The 18,549-nt window shown below is 39.5% G+C and overlaps 1 protein-coding gene and 1 long non-coding RNA gene across 3 annotated transcripts in view; both read right to left on the bottom strand.

Annotated features, from left to right (window-relative positions):
• The window catches only part of LOC114558763 (neural cell adhesion molecule L1.1), an 87,470-nt gene that overhangs the window by 1,574 nt on the left and 67,347 nt on the right, over positions 1 to 18,549 (bottom strand). For both annotated transcript variants that reach the window (XM_028582984.1, XM_028582985.1), the window contains exons 24-27: positions 18,396 to 18,545; positions 18,064 to 18,195; positions 16,112 to 16,184; positions 1 to 384 (exon numbers count right to left, since the gene is read on the bottom strand). The exon at positions 1 to 384 is cut by the window's left edge and continues 1,574 nt beyond it. In XM_028582984.1, the coding sequence (XP_028438785.1) occupies positions 126 to 384; positions 16,112 to 16,184; positions 18,064 to 18,195; positions 18,396 to 18,545 (614 nt within the window). In that variant the 3' untranslated portion in view covers positions 1 to 125. The remainder of the gene's footprint in view (positions 385 to 16,111; positions 16,185 to 18,063; positions 18,196 to 18,395; positions 18,546 to 18,549) is intronic.
• Positions 6,371 to 7,706, bottom strand: LOC114558765 (uncharacterized). Its single transcript, XR_003692983.1, has 3 exons — positions 7,671 to 7,706; positions 6,520 to 6,596; positions 6,371 to 6,416 (listed from the first exon to the last, which is right to left on the bottom strand). It is a non-coding gene; the product is annotated as an uncharacterized LOC114558765 (long non-coding RNA).

Raw genomic sequence — 18,549 nt, 5'->3', positions numbered from 1 at the left:
TGCATAAACCTGTGGAATGTATTCAGACAGTGTGTTTTGTTGCAGGCAGTGTGTGTCTGTGTGTGTAATGAGTGTGTGTGTGTCTGTGTGTACTAAATGTGTGGTGTGTGTGTGTGTGTGTGTTTCTAGCTGGGTCGGTTGAGGATGCTTGACATGGACGGAGCAATGGGCGGAGGCGGGACAGCGGTGATGGGGGAGGCGGGGCCAGAGCTCTCGTTGCCGTGGGGAACGGGCCCACGGCCACTGTACTGGCCGATGAAGGAGCCATCCTCGTTGAACTGGATGTCCACGCTGTCTCCGTACTCGGCCAGAGAGTCGTCGCTGCCCAGCTTGCTCTCGGCACAGAGAGACGGCTGGCTGTCCGAGCGCTTCTCATCCACATCGCTGAAACACGACACAGAGAAACACGGTCAGAGAGAAACATGACACAGAGAAACATGGTCAGAGAGAAACATGACAGAGAAACATGGTCAGAGAGAAACATGACACAGAGAAACATGGTCAGAGAGAAACATGACAGAGAAACATGGTCAGAGAGAAACACGACACAGAGAAACATGGTCAGAGAGAAACATGACACAGAGAAACATGGTCAGAGAGAAACATGACAGAGAAACATGGTCAGAGAGAAACACGACACAGAGAAACACGGTCAGAGAGAAACATGACACAGAGAAACATGGTCAGAGAGAAACATGACAGAGAAACATGGTCAGAGAGAAACACGACACAGAGAAACATGGTCAGAGAGAAACATGACACAGAGAAACACGGTCAGAGAGAAACATGACACAGAGAAACACGGTCAGAGAGAAACATGACACAGAGAAACACAGTCAGAGAGAAACATGACACGGAGAAACACAGTCAGAGAGAAACATGACACAGTTAAACATGGTCAGAGAGAAACATGACACAGAGAAACACGGTCAGAGAGAAACATGACACAGAGAAACACGGTCAGAGAGAAACATGACACAGAGAAACACGGTCAGAGAGAAACCTGACACAGAGAAACACAGTCAGAGAGAAACATGACACAGTTAAACAGTCAGAGAGAAACATGACACAGAGAAACATGGTCAGAGAGAAACATGACACAGAGAAACACAGTCAGAGAGAAACATGACACAGAGAAACACGGTCAGAGAGAAACATGACACAGAGAAACATGGTCAGAGAAAAACGTGACACAGAGAAACATGGTCAGAGAGAAACATGACACAGAGAAACACGGTCAGAGAGAAACACAGAGGGCCCTATTTTAGCGATCTAAGCGCACAATGTAGAGCGCCTGGCGCAGGTGTGTTTAGAGCGTGTCCAAATCCACTTTTGCTAGTCTGACGGCGGTAAAAAGGGTCTGTGTGCCGGGCGCCTGGTCCTAAAGGGTTGTTCTTAGTGTCTTCATTAATCAGATGTGTGTTTAGGGAACATGGTCCTAAAGGGTTGTTCTTAGTGTCTTCATTAATCAGAGGTGTTTTTAGGGAACATGGTTCTAAAGGGTTGTTCTTAGTGTCTTCATTAATCAGAGGTGTTTTTAGGGAACATGGTTCTAAAGGGTTGTCCTTAGTGTCTTCATTAATAAGAGGTGTGTTTAGGGAACATGGTCCTAAAGGGTTGTTCTTAGTGTCTTCATTAATCAGAGGTGTTTTTAGGGAACATGGTTCTAAGGGTTGTTCTTAGTGTCTTCATTAATCAGAGGTGTGTTTAGGGAACATGGTCCTAAAGGGTTGTTCTTAGTGTCTTCATTAATCAGATGTGTGTTTAGGGAACATGGTTCTAAAGGGTTGTTCTTAGTGTCTTCATTAATCAGAGGTGTTTTTAGGGAACATGGTTCTAAAGGGTTGTCCTTAGTGTCTTCATTAATAAGAGGTGTGTTTAGGGAACATGGTCCTAAAGGGTTGTTCTTAGTGTCTTCATTAATCAGATGTGTGTTTAGGGAACATGGTCCTAAAGGGTTGTTCTTAGTGTCTTCATTAATCAGAGGTGTTTTTAGGGAACATGGTTCTAAAGGATTGTTCTTAGTGTCTTCATTAATCAGATGTGTGTTTAGGGAACATGGTTCTAAGGGTTGTTCTTAGTGTCTTCATTAATCAGATGTGTGTTTAGGGAACATGGTCCTAAAGGGTTGTTCTTAGTGTCTTCATTAATCAGAGGTGTTTTTAGGGAACATGGTTCTAAAGGGTTGTCCTTAGTGTCTTCATTAATAAGAGGTGTTTTTAGGGAACATGGTTCTAAAGGGTTGTTCTTAGTGTCTACATTAATCAGAGGTGTTTTTAGGGAACATGGTTCTAAAGGGTTGTTCTTAGTGTCTACATTAATCAGAGGTGTGTTTAGGGAACATGGTTCTAAGGGTTGTTCTTAGTGTCTTCATTAATCAGAGGTGTGTTTAGGGAACATGGTCCTAAAGGGTTGTTCTTAGTGTCTTCAGTAATCAGAGGTGTATTTAGGGAACATGGTTCTAAAGGGTTGTTCTTAGTGTCTTCATTAATCAGAGGTGTGTTTAGGGAACATGGTTCTAAAGGGTTGTTCTTAGTGTCTTCATTAATCAGATGTGTGTTTAGGGAACATGGTTCTAAAGGGTTGTTCTTAGTGTCTTCATTAATCAGATGTGTGTTTAGGGAACATGGTCCTAAAGGGTTGTTCTTAGTGTCTTCATTAATCAGATGTGTGTTTAGGGAACATGGTTCTAAAGGGTTGTTCTTAGTGTCTTCATTAATCAGATGTGTGTTTAGGGAACATGGTTCTAAAGGGTTGTTCTTAGTGTCTTCATTAATCAGATGTGTGTTTAGGGAACATGGTCCTAAAGGGTTCACTGTTAGACTTTTTATTGTATATTTGCGGTAACAGTAACTCACTGGCAACACGTTGCCAGTGAGTTACTGTAACTAACCCATTACAGTACCATAACTGTACATGTTATTTACAGTATGATGCCCTTACCGCAGTTCCATTGTACAGTATAATACCCTTACTGTAACTTAGTTTTACAGTATAATACCCTTACTGTAACTTAGTTTTACAGTATAATACCCTTACTGTAACTTGGTTTTACAGTATAATAACCTTACAGTAATTGTACTGTAATTACAATTTCCTAAATTATACTGTAACTGTCATGATATATTATAGTTTTACTGCAATTGTGGTTCACAGTATATTACACAATTTGGCATTGGTAGTACAAACTATTGATTATTTTACATAAATGCTATTGAATTTAATAAATTCCAAATAATTGACTTTAGTCCATGTACAAAAGTAATATATTTTTATTTTTGTATTAAAACAGGTACAAATACCAAGACCAAGATAATAAAAAAAAAAAAAAACAGACACAATTTACACACAAGCAATATTACAACCATGTTTAAGTATGCGCCAAACAATGGGCAGCCTTGATGTCTGAGCAATGCAGTTACCATTTGATTTGACTCAAAGAAAACACATGCACATTTTTTTAATTAACAACCTAGCCATCAGTTCATCCTTTATCTCGGCAGTTGTTTTTTTCTTTGAAATCCTGAGTATGTTTGAAAAATGTGGTATGGTTGTTTACCACAGAGGTGAAGTTGTTGGGCATTTGGTTGGGGAGGGGAAGGAGAAGTAGTCTGTTGAGAAGCATTTGTTAAGGACGATGAAGGGGCCGGACCCATGATACTCATGCTTGCTGATCCACATCTGCTGGGGTGGTCCGTCCTGGACTGTATGGGAAGCAGAGAAAGGTCATGAGTTTATCTCATCTAAACTGTTAACAGACTTACAATTTCTGCAAAAACATAGAATATGACAGTATAAAAAATAACACATCAGTGATCAGTAGTAGTAGTTTACAGGGTTTTTCCTCCCCAGATAATTCAAAGGTCTTTCTACTTTCTTTTGCTGTCTGTCGGTCCCAGCACAGTTAAAAAAATGTTTTGATTAATTTTCTAATTTCAGAATTCATACACATTTTTAATATATTTTCATGACTTTTCCATGTCTTTAAGGCATATCTTTATGACCAATCCTCTCAAACATCTGTATAAACATGAAAAGTAGAAATAAAATAAATTACAAAATTTACCACAGTATACAGTATATCCTAAAGTTTACCTTTTTTTTTTTTTTTACCTATTTTCCTATGTTCTTGTGTCTAAGTGACAACAATCTTTGACAATCTCTGACAACATTATGGAAAGGATTCCTATCGAGGTCAACAGTTCTTCTGTTAAAGAGTAAGATCTGTTTTCTAAATCATAAAAACATCCCCAAAATTGCTATTGCTAAACCCACCAGACTCGGTGTAAATAAACAGTAACTTTTGATCGTATGGTGGGTTTGGTGATGGTGATTTCAGGGCTGTTTCTTGTTTAAACAAAAAGGATCTTCCGCTTTAACTAAAATGTCTATCTCTGTAGGGATCCTTTCCATAATGTTGTCAGACACTTAGAATAATAATCTAAGACGGTCAGTGGCAAAAACAGAACTTTTAGTGGACGAAATTGACAACGCACATTTGCCCTATATGATTACATTGGAGCCCTGTTCGAAGCTGCAGGTCAGTGTTCTTGCTCAATACTGGACCAATTTCAAAGATTGTTGTTGTTATCAGTCACTTACACAAAAAAAACATATGAAAACTTTAACTAAAATTAAAACAACACTTTGTAACTTTTGCTGAGTAACTGTGACCGAGTAACTGTGCATTTAGTTCTGTCGATGTTGGAGCAGGCAGGGTACGTGAGTCGCACTGTTCATCGTGACTGTGTAATCATTTTTCTGATGTTAACTATATTACATCACACAATAAAATGCTTACCTAGTTTGATGTCTTCCACTCAAACTCGGTGAGCCGTTGGAGGAAGGTGGTGACTTGGGAGCTGATGCTTGTCACCTTTCTTTGGACAACTCCCGTATTACATGCTTATACCCACTTGACCATGCACTTGCTTCCCTCATCTGGGTTGATCCTTAAGATATATAAGATATATCATAATAATCAACAGCAGTCATATTTAAATATACAGTATATATGGAAGTAAACCTGCCAGCGAGCACATTCGGTTCAGAAAGTCACAGCGAAAACACACCGGGCGCGTCTGCGTAAGCCATCCTTCTTCTCTCGGCCCTCTCTCTCCGATAGAAAGAGACAGGATTTGTGGGGAAAAGTGTGGTAATTGTAGGCTATATACAGTATATGTGTCCGTGTCACTCTCTCTGTCCGTCCATCGGTCTCTCCCTCCTTGCGCCTGATCATGTGTCTCGCTGTGAGAAGTCAAGACAGCCCAAATCCCCATGAACCTACTGTGGTCTTCCTGTATGTGATTAATCAAGGGGGTAAGCTTCGCTTCAGAACTCGAACCTCCTATGGCGCCATTTTGATGCTACAAAGCGATCACCTCCCGTTAGCATTCCACTGATTTGTCATTGTTTGACATTGTTTATTTCTAAAGAAACACGACAATGTACTGTATAAAAGGCTCCATTACCTTGTACCTCACGTTACGGCTTGTAACGTTTGTAAAAATAGGCTAACGATTGTGTCATAACCAAGTGACTTACTGTCACATAGTAGAGGAATTACCGTATAGTAGAGGAGAAGCTCACAGGCAGTTTCAACTTACATTAGCTGTTTAAGTTTAATTACTAATGTTAACTAGCATGTTAGTGATCAATAATTAGCCTGTTCTTATGTTATCTCCTTACATACACCTACACTCTCCATCTCTGCAAGATTGGGAATGATTGAGATTTCTCTCGGCACAGCTACCAGAAGACTTACAACTTTCAGAAACGTTGCTCACGTCACATCTACGTTGTCTCTGTCAGTTGGAGGCTGCGCAGTAAAGCTGGCCATCACTGGAAAAGTGCTTCTAATAGCCTTCACTGGTCTCCGTCCAGAGACACGGGATCTGGTGGTCCATTCTTATATACTGTCTATGTGAGTAACTGCCTTGCTTGACACATTCTCCGAATGACACGAAATTATTGCTGCAGCTCGCGGGCCGAAGTGGCCGCTCCGTGACTAGTATGAACGGATCGATTGGATGACATAGGCGCTGAAATAAAAAATAGCTGCTCTCGCAGGGTATGCGCACCGCTTACATGCCCGGTGTGTTTTCACTGTAAGTTACCACAGTAATAGGGCTCTATATACCCAAGTCTTTTTCTCAGTTGTTTTCTCTTTGTCAGTAAGTGTATAGAGTGCTCATATAGTCCAAATATGTACCATTACCTTTTAAATGCTTTATGCAGATAATTACTTACCTTGTACCAACTCCAGTGTAGTAGATGCTGACTCTTGATATTCAAGATTGAACGATAAAAGGAGCCAAAGAAGACGACAAAAAGCACTGGCGTTAAGTTGGTTAGCTTCAAAGAGGACCTTCCCTCAATGCTGACCATCCAATGGGTGGAAGACGTCAAACTTCTTCCTAAAAACAAACAAACATCTTATCTCATCTACAGTGTGTCACAGAATACCAAACATACATGGCTAATAAAATATCCTCCTCTTCTTCAAACTATTTCTCGTACCTAGCATGATCCGCCTTGGTGTGGTGGGCAATGTGACCTCCTGCTCAATTGAAATCTTGGTCGAGGTTGGCTGCAAACTAAAAAAAAAAGCATCTCACATATTGGAAGTAATTGGTTGTTGTTCTACATATGAAATTATGAAAATTAATATTTTTAAGTGCATGCATGGTGTTATAAAACACAATTACAACAAGATAAAAAAAAATGCATGCCATGCATTAGTATGCAAGGAACCAGTATAATTTAGGTAACACAGAATGTTATGTGATGCATTAAAAGGTTAATCACGTAATAGATAGCTAGATAGCTAACAACAACACTATTTTGTGAAGAAAAACTTAAAGCATAAACCATGGTAGCTAATACGCTCAACTCCTAACATCATATTCTTTGAGTTAAACAATATTTGGCTTAGGTCTCATAAACTAAAAAGGATGAATTCAATGATATCACATTACAGAATGCAACAATACTACTGTAACGTTGGGCACTTTTTTCCTGGACATCTTGATGGTTTTAAGTGGCCAAACTCTGAAGCCAAGGGGAAAAAAATGCTATCTACAAATACTCCACATTAACATTACTGAAAGACGTCTTCCCTGTCACCCGACATAACTTTTAGAGTGGGTGTTTTTTAAAAAGATGTAATGTTAACATTAGGTGCTATTAAAACTAGATGGGCAACTGTAGAGGTAACGGTTTAATGTTAACTTTACCTCCACTAATGTTAGGTTAATAATGCGGAACATTTTGCTTAATCATGCTAAAACACTGACAAACCAACCCACAGACTCAACATAAGCGTAGGTAATGTTAGCCAAAATGCGGCAACAGCAAGCTAAAAAGCTAGCAGTTACTGACCTTAAACTTCTAGAATATGGGTTACATTTTAATTCCGACAAAGATAATGGTGGTCTGACAAGTGAAAAAGATGTCCCGAACAACGCGTGTAAGACAAGTTGTGTTAGCTTTAGGCTACCGAACGTCGTCATTATAGCTAATCCTCACCATGGGGAAAATGAACTATAGTTAACAGTTTGCTCTTGCCTAGCTAGCTATGACGAAGGTCGGTAAACTAAACCTACGTCTCTGCTTGGGAAGGCTTGTGAGCAGAAATTTTAATGTCACAGAATTAGCAAAATTGGTCTTACCTTAACGCTGCTCCAGCTCTCTTCGAGGAGTGTGTGTGACCGGGACTCTGGTGCGCACACGCACAAACCAAACCGGGCGGTACTCCTCTGAAGTTACTCCTTTCAACGCCTTTGAAGTAACTACGCTACTCTTCTGAAGTTGTCAGAGTCTGAGGTCAGAGGTCAGAGTTCAAATCTGGCGGTCAAGCATTTATATCCGTAATGGCTTTCTTGTTTCTCTCAATAAATGATTGACACTGCTGAAAAAAAATGTATAAATTTTTAATTACCTTCACTGCTAAAAGCAAAACAAATTAAGTGTATTTCATTTTATAGTGATATTTTATTTTTCCATTTCATTGCTATGCTTCTATAACATTAACTAACAATTTTATTTAAAATTCAGTTAGTCTTATTCAACTACAGTAGCACTACTGCTGTTGTTTTACAGCAGACTACCGCAAATTCAAAATATACAGTAAATCACTGTAAACTAAATGTTATTACCCATAATGCAATGCATATTACAGTAATGAACCGGAAAAGAAAATGATGGTATTTTACTGGGCATTTTGTGGTAAGTAACTGTAGAAATTACAGCTAAGTCTAACAGTGTTGTTCTTAGTGTCTTCATTAATCAGATGTGTGTTTAGGGAACATGGTCCTAAAGGGTTGTTCTTAGTGTCTTCATTAATCAGAGGTGTGTTTAGGGAACATGGTTCTAAGGGTTGTTCTTAGTGTCTTCATTAATCAGAGGTGTGTTTAGGGAACATGGTTCTAAGGGTTGTTCTTAGTGTCTTCATTAATCAGAGGTGTGTTTAGGGAACATGGTTCTAAGGGTTGTTCTTAGTGTCTTCATTAATCAGATGTGTGTTTAGGGAACATGGTCCTAAAGGGTTGTTCTTAGTGTCTTCATTAATCAGAGGTGTGTTTAGGGAACATGGTTCTAAGGGTTGTTCTTAGTGTCTTCATTAATCAGAGGTGTGTTTAGGGAACATGGTTCTAAGGGTTTTTCTTAGTGTCTTCATTAATCAGAGGTGTGTTTAGGGAACATGGTTCTAAGGGTTGTTCTTAGTGTCTTCATTAATCAGAGGTGTGTTTAGGGAACATGGTTCTAAGGGTTGTTCTTAGTGTCTTCATTAATCAGAGGTGTGTTTAGGGAACATGGTTCTAAGGGTTGTTCTTAGTGTCTTCATTAATCAGAGGTGTGTTTAGGGAACATGGTTCTAAGGGTTGTTCTTAGTCTCTTCATTAATCAGAGGTGTGTTTAGGGAACATGGTCCTAAAGGGTTGTTCTTAGTGTCTTCATTAATCAGAGGTGTGTTTAGGGTCATGGTTCTAAAGGGTTGTTCTTAGTGTCTTCATTAATCAGAGGTGTGTTTTGGGCGTAACATGCAATCAACCAATCAGAGATCATCTCCCATTCCCTTTAAAAGCCAGGTGCGTTTGGACCTTGGATCATTGCTGTTATGATGGAGGATTAGCACTGTAATATTATTATTTGTAATCTTCTGCATGTGTGTGTTCTGCTGTGTGTCCCCTGTGTGTGTAACAAGCATAGTGTGCACGAGTCTAGGAGCATTTTACTAATGCTCTGTTAAAATAATAATGAAATGCTGCGTTGTTGACTTTAGACCAGGTTTTTGTTGGTCAATGGCGCGATCACTTCCTGCTGCCTCAAGATAGCAATACACCCAGAATGCACCTAAACACACCTCCCTGTAAGACCAGCACACCCAGAATGCACCTAAACACACCTCCCTGTTAGACCAGCACACCCAGAATGCACCTAAACACATCTCCCTGTAAGACCAGCACAACCAGAATGCACCTAAACACATCTCCCTGTAAGACCAGCCATGGGCCACAGATGGGCGCATTTGCTATTGAAACAACACGGGCGTTGGACGGTGAAACCAGCAAAGACACTTGCGCCGGGCTTTGCGCCACGCCGGGTGCAGGATAGGGCCCAGAGACGGAGACACACACACGCACACACACATACACACACACACAGTCAGACATCAACACAGAGTCTCTGATGAAACTCAAATAATAGCCAAGGGTAAGATAAAAGTCAGAGCTGCCGAGACAGGCGGTGGAATGGGAATACAGTACAGTTTGTACTTTACTTGAGTATTTTATGCTATTTCACACTTTAAATTCAGAGTGAGCTATGAATGAATGAATGCTGATGGAATGAATGTGTTAGAAGTTTTAAATTAAAGCCTGGTTCCTTCTGCCACAGAGTGGTTTAATAAACACATCCCAACCCAGTTAGCAGCAGACACGAGAAGTAAGAGGTTAACTTCCTCACCTCTCCAGAGATCTGCAGGCACAGCATTAAGGAAGGAAGGAAGGAAGGAAGGAAGGAAGGAAGGAAGTAAGGAAGCAGCGAGTGTTAGAGCTAAAGGTCTATTAAGACATTAGTACAAAATAAAGTGTCAGTTAGAAGAGATTTAATTGCAAAATATGGGCACAAGTTTATAAAATAACAAAACTGTACATGATACGTAAATAATGATTAGTCATTTTGAAATGATGGCGCTCAGTTTATTGTTTGTATAAAAACAAATCAAAACCAATCAGAAGTTCTACAAATAACCAAATCATCAGGAGAACTCTTTATCTTTGTTGAACTTTAAAAAGTAAACTACACATTTTTAATTCTATATCAAAACTGTTCCACAAGTTGAAACCTTTCATTGAGGATATACACATCTTAATATTGGTTACCCTCTGCAACGTAGCGAAGATAATATTAAACCACGATGCAGTTTGGTTTCATGTTTCATGTCAACACGCTCTCACTCCCTACTTGTCAAATGTCTGACACATGGTCCAGGACCCTGGTGTTAACTTCCAACAAAAGAGGGGTACCTGTTGCGTTGTTTTTTAACGGGGGGGTCCGTCAGATAGACATTCATGTTAACCCCTCACCGTTGGATAGCGACGAAAGAAAAAACATGCCCCCCCCTTAACTCAGAATCTGTGGCAGTTTTATTATTGGTATTTTTAGCCTATAACAGCTGTTTTAATCAACATTTATTCACGAGGGGGCGACCTCTAGCTCACCCAGTAGGAATGTGCGCCCCATGTCAGCTGAGTCCTTTGCAGCAGCTTGGGTTCGAGTCCGACCTGCTGCCCTTTGCTGCATGTCATCCCCCATCTCTCTCCCAGCTTTCCTGTCTATCCACTGTCACTATATAATAAAGGGAAAAGCCCCAAAAAAATAATCTTAAAATAAAAACATTTATTCACCAGATCTTATCATGGTTTGTATGTATTTTAATGTTATTATTTCAGTCTATTTCAGCCAGGGAAGCTGGATTGCTTTATTGTTTATTGATATTTTTAAAACTATAATGCTTCATCTATCAACATTTATTTAGATGTTATCATGGTATTCAATTCATTATTTTAATAATATTATTTCGGTCTTATTACTTATTTATTACTAGTGAAATATTACAATATGCTGTAAAACGGAACACTATGATATGAGCCGAGCTGAGCGCATTCAAAGCCGATATCCCACAATGCAATGCAGGCATTCATATCAGAGAATCGGACAGTAATCAGCAGATCTTTAACGACAGTATTGCTTCAATATACATATATATATATATATATATATATATATATATATATATATATATATATATATATATATATATATATATATTCAATCAGTGGTTTAGTCACCAGCAACAACACCCTGCTCAGATTTGTTCCATTAAGTTATGCACTGTAATAACGTTTAAAAAAATCTGCTGAATACTCCGGAAGTGACGTAGTAATTACCCCTCGTCTGTGAAAGAATGTTGAATGTTGTAAGTGAGAATTTACACAATAAAGATACCAATAAAGAAAAAATAGTTTTTTATGCTAAGCACTTAGATTTGCCTTAATATACTAACAACCTACAGTTGAGTGTTTAGAACTACAGCCTAATGGCTTGTTTGACTAATTTGCATTTGTTTTGACTTGTACTGTTATAAATAAAATATTTACAAAGAGAAGCATTTTTTTATTTTATTTTCCATACATAGTTATTTAAAAACGCAATTTTCTAATTTTGCAGTTGATGAATATTAATAGCAAAGACTAAAGGAAAAAAACATGAGCATATTTATGTGTGGGACTGTGGGAAATATCAATTTATGGTAGACCTAACATATTAATTATTATATTCAGAAGATGATCCTCATATCAATCACCGTGGTTACAGCTTGTAGCCAGCCTAAACTTTGTAGCCTTTACTGAGGGACTAACTTTTTAAAATTAAGAAGGGACTAGTTTTAGGAAGCATTTTCAGGAAATTAAAAGGATAAGCAGATTGTTACCGAGGTTTTTGTTCACAGAGTAAGATGTATATAGCTTGGTTTGGGTATGTGTACATATACAACGTGTGTTTTGGCATTGTTGGCACACTTCTACCTCAGCCTATACTGCACACAGACCAAGTACTTTTGCCTATTTTGCTGAAACAGAGACCTGTGGTGCCATGCCAACAATCTCATTCAACCATTTTACAAACTGAGGAGTTGGTCGTGACATGGGTCAGAGGGTATCAGAGGTCATAAATGATGAACCAATCAATGGGCTCCGCTCCTGTTCATATGGACAACACCTTTGACTGGAAGGCCCGTGTTCAAAGTGTGTGTTATCATTTAGAGCAGACACTCACGGTGAATCAGATGGTTTATGTTATACAAGGCTGCATTACAGAGCATATTCATATGTCAGAAAGCATGGCAATATCTAAAAACATCTCATTTAAAGCTTGCTTGTCAGGTGACTGCTATGAAGGTTGTGGAGAGGAATAGAAACATATGGTCTGATCTATCTTTATTCTCCATGCCAAGTATGAGCTCTTATCCTCTGGCAGAAGATATAGGGTACCCCAATGTAAAGTTAACATTTCTAAACTATAGGTCTATTCAGACTTACCTCAATTAAAACATTAAATAATGTTGATTGAGGCTGCAGGGGTTGTGGAATAGCTTCATGCTTTTATGGTTGTGCGTAGGTTGCTCTTGTCACATATCTGTGTTACATATCTCTCTGGCTACATATCACTTTGTTTATGTTTTTTATTTTAAGTATATGTCAGCTTTATGATAAAGTGTTATGTGTGAAGCATTTGAACTCAAGGCAAATATCCCTCTGGGGACAATAAAGTATCGCCTGCAAAGTCTCCATGATATGTAAAAATGTAAACGTTATCGTAGGACTATAGCAAACACATCGTTGGAAACTTCTCAACCTCCACAGTAACAAATGTCAGTCTGAAGAGGATACATCACTCCTGCTTTGCAATATTGACCTCTGAACCTTGAACCCAGTACATTTTTGAAGGCCTGTCATTTAGCAACAGCAACATCTGTTATAGAAGGTGCTACACACATAGGACCAGCTGTTATAGAAGGTACTACACACATAGGACCAGCTGTTATAGAAGGTACTACACACACATAGGACCAGCTGTTATAGAAGGTACTACACACATAGGACCAGCTGTTATAGAAGGTACTACACACACATAGGACCAGCTGTTATAGAAGGTACTACACACATAGGACCAGCTGTTATAGAAGGTGCTACACACATAGGACCAGCTGTTCTAGAAGGTACTACACACATAGGACCAACTGTTATAGAAGGTACTACACACATAGGACCAACTGTTATAGAAGGTACTACACACATAGGACCAGCTGTTATAGAAGGTACTACACACATAGGACCAACTGTTATAGGAGGTACTACACACATAGGACCAGCTGTTATAGAAGGTACTACACACATAGGACCAACTGTTATAGGAGATACTACACACATAGGACCAACTGTTATAGAAGGTACTACACACATAGGACCAACTGTTATAGGAGATACTACACACATAGGACCAGCTGTTATAGGAGGTACTACACACATAGGACCAGCTGTTATAGAAGGTACTACACACACATAGGACCAGCTGTTATAGGAGGTACTACACACATAGGACCAGCTGTTATAGGAGGTACTACACACATAGGACCAACTGTTATAGAAGGTACTACACACACATAGGACCAGCTGTTATAGGAGGTACTACACACATAGGACCAGCTGTTATAGGAGGTACTACACACATAGGACCAGCTGTTATAGAAGGTACTACACACACATAGGACCAGCTGTTATAGGAGGTACTACACACATAGGACCAGCTGTTATAGAAGGTACTACACACATAGGACCAGCTGTTATAGGAGGTACTACACACATAGGACCAGCTGTTATAGAAGGTACTACACACATAGGACCAGCTGTTATAGGAGGTACTACACACATAGGACCAGCTGTTATAGGAGGTACTACACACACATAGGACCAGCTGTTATAGGAGGTACTACACACACATAGGACCAGCTGTTATAGAAGGTACTACACACATAGGACCAGCTGTTATAGAAGGTACTACACACACATAGGACCAGCTGTTATAGGAGGTACTACACACACATAGGACCAGCTGTTATAGGAGGTACTACACACATAGGACCAGCTGTTATAGGAGGTACTACACACACATAGGACCAGCTGTTATAGGAGGTACTACACACACATAGGACCAGCTGTTATAGAAGGTACTACACACATAGGACCAGCTGTTATAGGAGGTACTACACACATAGGACCAGCTGTTATAGAAGGTACTACACACATAGGACCAGCTGTTATAGGAGGTACTACACACATAGGACCAGCTGTTATAGAAGGTACTACACACATAGGACCAACTGTTATAGGAGGTACTACACACACATAGGACCAGCTGTTATAGGAGGTACTACACACACATAGGACCAGCTGTTATAGAAGGTACTACACACACATAGGACCAGCTGTTATAGGAGGTACTACACACATAGGACCAGCTGTTATAGAAGGTACTACACACATAGGACCAGCTGTTATAGGAGGTACTACACACATAGGACCAGCTGTTATAGGAGGTACTACACACATAGGACCAGCTGTTATAGGAGGTACTACACACATAGGACCAGCTGTTATAGGAGGTACTACACACATAAGACCAGCTGTTATAGAAAGCTCTGGACCTCAGCTGTCATGTAGATATGGTCTTCAAAGTTTACCCACTGTAAGCACTGTCAAATATGGTAATAAGCTATTTTCATCTATTTAACGATTCTATTTTTAAAATCTGATGACACCAGTGTGTTCCGCATCCTAAAAAACCCAGGATGTATCCAAAATTCTACACTACCAACTTCTACTTATGAGAAATATACCAATATATTTAAACTACAACTCCCACTAGAGACGCGGCCCAGAATCTGTTACAAAGCCAGTTTACTTGTAGTTCTTCCGTGGTTGGGGGGGGGACTTGTTCAGCTCCTGTGTTTCTGCTTCAGATTGCCGCTGCCGGCCAAGCGAACAGTACATGAGACAAATACATGAAACTGTATTTTATTATTATTGTTAGCTTTATTGTTTAAATCCTCAAATACAACGTTAGACAAAAATATCAATATTACGAATATTATGTATTTTCATCTTCTTATCCGCCGAGCGGTACGTACTATGTCACTTCTGGAGTATTCAGCTGATTTTTTAAACGTTATTACGGTGCATAACTCACTAGAACAAAACAGAGCAACGTGTTGTTGCTGGTGACAAAACCACTAATTAAATATATACAGTGCTGCTCATAAGTATTCATACTCATGCTAAAGTTGACTAAAAAGCAGCAGCACTGTATATGTATATTGAAGTGATACTGTCTTTAAAGACCTGCTAATTGCTGTCCGATTTTCGAATGAATGCCTGCATTGCATTGTGGGATATCGGCTTTGAATGCGTCTAGCTCGGATCATATCGTAATGTTCTGTTTTACAACATATATTATATATATATATATATATATATATATATATATATATATATATATATATATATATATATATATATTTCACCGGTAATAAGACCAAAATAATGAAATGAATACCATCATAACATCTAAATAAATGTTGATAGATGTAGCGTTACAGTTTTAAAATATCATTAAACAAAAAAAGCAATCCAGCTTCCCTGGCCAAAATAGACCGAAATAATAACATTAAAAGAAATACATATAAACCATGATAATATCTCGTGAATAAATGTTGATTAAAACAGCGGTTATTGGGCTAAAAATACCAATAATAAAACTGCCACAGATTCTGAGTTAAGGGGGGCATGTTTTTTCTTTCGTCGATATCCGACGGTGAGGGGTTAACATGAATGTCTATCTGACGGACCCCCCCGTTAAAAAACAACGCAACAGGTACCCCTCTTTTGTTGGAAGTTAACACCAGGGTCCTGGACCATGTGTCAGACATTTGACAAGTAGGGAGTGAGAGCGTGTTGTTCATGTGTTGCTTTAAGGTAAAGTAACGATGTACCTGTACTCTCCGAAGGTCTCATCTTTCATTGGCCGAGCTTCAGAGTCCACCTCCTTCTCTTCTTTGTCCTTCACTGGAAAATAACAACAACAACAACAACAACAACAACTTTAACAAGCACAACAACTTTAATTCACAGTCAGTGTGTTGTTGGGTTGTTGTCAGTGTGTTGTTGGGTTGTGTATATTATGAGTGTGTGTGTGTGTGTCTAGCCTGTGTAGTTGTGAATATTATGAGTGTGTGTGTGTGTGTCTAGCCTGTGTAGTTGTGTATATTGTGAGTGTGTGTGTGTCTATCCTGTGTAGTTGTGTATATTATGAGTGTGTGTGTGTGTCTAGCCTGTGTAGTTGTGTATATTATGAGTGTGCGTGTGTGTCTAGCCTGTGTAGTTGTGTATATTATGAGTGTGTGTGTGTGTGTGTCTAGCCTGTGTAGTTGTGTATATTATGAGTGTGCGTGTGTGTCTAGCCTGTGTAGTTGTGTATATTATGAGTGTGTGTGTGTGTCTAGCCTGTGTAGTTGTGTATATTATGAGTGTGTGTGTGTGTCTAGCCTGTGTAGTTATGTATATTATGTGTGTGTGTGTGTGTCTAGCCTGTGTGTGTTGTGTATATTATGAGTGTGTGTGTGTGTGTGTCTAGCCTGTGTAGTTGTGTATATTATGAGTGTGTGTGTGTGTCTAGCCTGTGTAGTTATGTATATTATGAGTGTGTGTGTGTCTAGCCTGTGTAGTTGTGTATATTATGAGTGTGTGTGTGTCTAGCCTGTGTAGTTGTGTATATTATGAGTGTGTGTGTGTGTCTAGCCTGTGTAGTTATGTATATTATGAGTGTGTGTGTGTCTAGCCTGTGTAGTTGTGTATATTATGAGAGTTTGTGTGTCTAGCCTGTGTAGTTGTGTATATTATGAGTGTGTGTGTGTGTGTCTAGCCTGTGTAGTTATGTATATTATGAGTGTGTGTGTGTCTAGCCTGTGTAGTTGTGTATATTATGAGTGTGTGTGTGTGTCTAGCCTGCGTTGTTATGTATATTATGAGTGTGTGTGTGTCTAGCCTGTGTAGTTGTGTATATTATGAGTGTGTGTCTAGCCTGGTTAGTTGTGTATATTATGAGTGTGTGTGTGTGTGTGTCTAGCCTGTGTAGTTATGTAAATTATGAGTGTGTGTGTGTGTCTAGCCTGTGTAGTTATGTATATTATGAGTGTGTGTGTCTAGCCTGTGTAGTTGTGTATATTATGTGTGTGTGTGTGTCTAGCCTGTGTAGTTATGTATATTATGAGTGTGTGTGTGTGTCTAGCCTGTGTAGTTGTGTATATTATGAGTGTGTGTGTGTCTAGCCTGTGTAGTTGTGTATATTATGAGTGTGTGTGTGTGTCTAGCCTGTGTAGTTATGTATATTATGAGTGTGTGTGTGTCTAGCCTGTGTAGTTGTGTATATTATGAGTGTGTTTGTGTCTAGCCTGTGTAGTTGTGTATATTATGAGTGTGTGTGTGTGTCTAGCCTGTGTAGTTATGTATATTATGAGTGTGTGTGTGTCTAGCCTGTGTAGTTGTGTATATTATGAGTGTGTGTGTGTGTGTCTAGCCTGCGTTGTTATGTATATTATGAGTGTGTGTGTGTCTAGCCTGTGTAGTTGTGTATATTATGAGTGTGTGTCTAGCCTGTGTAGTTGTGTATATTATGAGTGTGTGTGTGTGTGTGTGTCTAGCCTGTGTAGTTATGTATATTATGAGTGTGTGTGTGTGTCTAGCCTGTGTAGTTATGTATATTATGAGTGTGTGTGTGTCTAGCCTGTGTAGTTGTGTATATTATGAGTGTGTGTGTGTGTCTAGCCTGTGTAGTTATGTATATTATGAGTGTGTGTGTGTCTAGCCTGTGTAGTTGTGTATATTATGAGTGTGTGTGTGTGTGTGCGTTGTGTGTATCTAGGGTTGATGGGAGGTCAGGTCTTACCTGCGTATTTGCCTCCCTTGCTGCGTTTGATGAGGCAGAGGATGAGCAGGATCAGCACCAGCAGCACGATGGCGCTGATCAGTCCGATTAACCAGCCCTGAGTGGCGAACCCCCCAGGCATCTCCGACGGCACTGAGAGACACAGAGACATTACTACAGACAGGATTTATACCAATGATTGCAGTCATCTGAACCAGCCTTCCCTTAATAATAATATACAGCAACAATTAGAGGGATTAATAAAATATGTCTTCTTCTTTGTCTTCTGTTTGTTACTGGCCTCCAGCTGTCAAAAAGACATGATTATTTATATTAATCACTGTGAGTACTACCTGGTCCGATGGTCCACATCACGTCTTCCCACTGAGTGTCGTTCCCGTGTTTGATCATCAGGTGGTACTGAGATCCTGGTTGGAGGCCTGTCAGCGAATAGAAAGCCTGCGTGGAGTTCACCACCTCTGACTCCTCCCACTGAGCCCCGGCTGC

Source organism: Perca flavescens, chromosome 7 (genome assembly GCF_004354835.1).
Source record: "Perca flavescens isolate YP-PL-M2 chromosome 7, PFLA_1.0, whole genome shotgun sequence".
NCBI classification, from domain to species: Eukaryota; Metazoa; Chordata; class Actinopteri; order Perciformes; family Percidae; genus Perca; species Perca flavescens.
The sequence above is the reverse complement of the archived record's forward strand: the minus strand, read 5'-3'. Positions and strand labels throughout refer to the sequence as shown.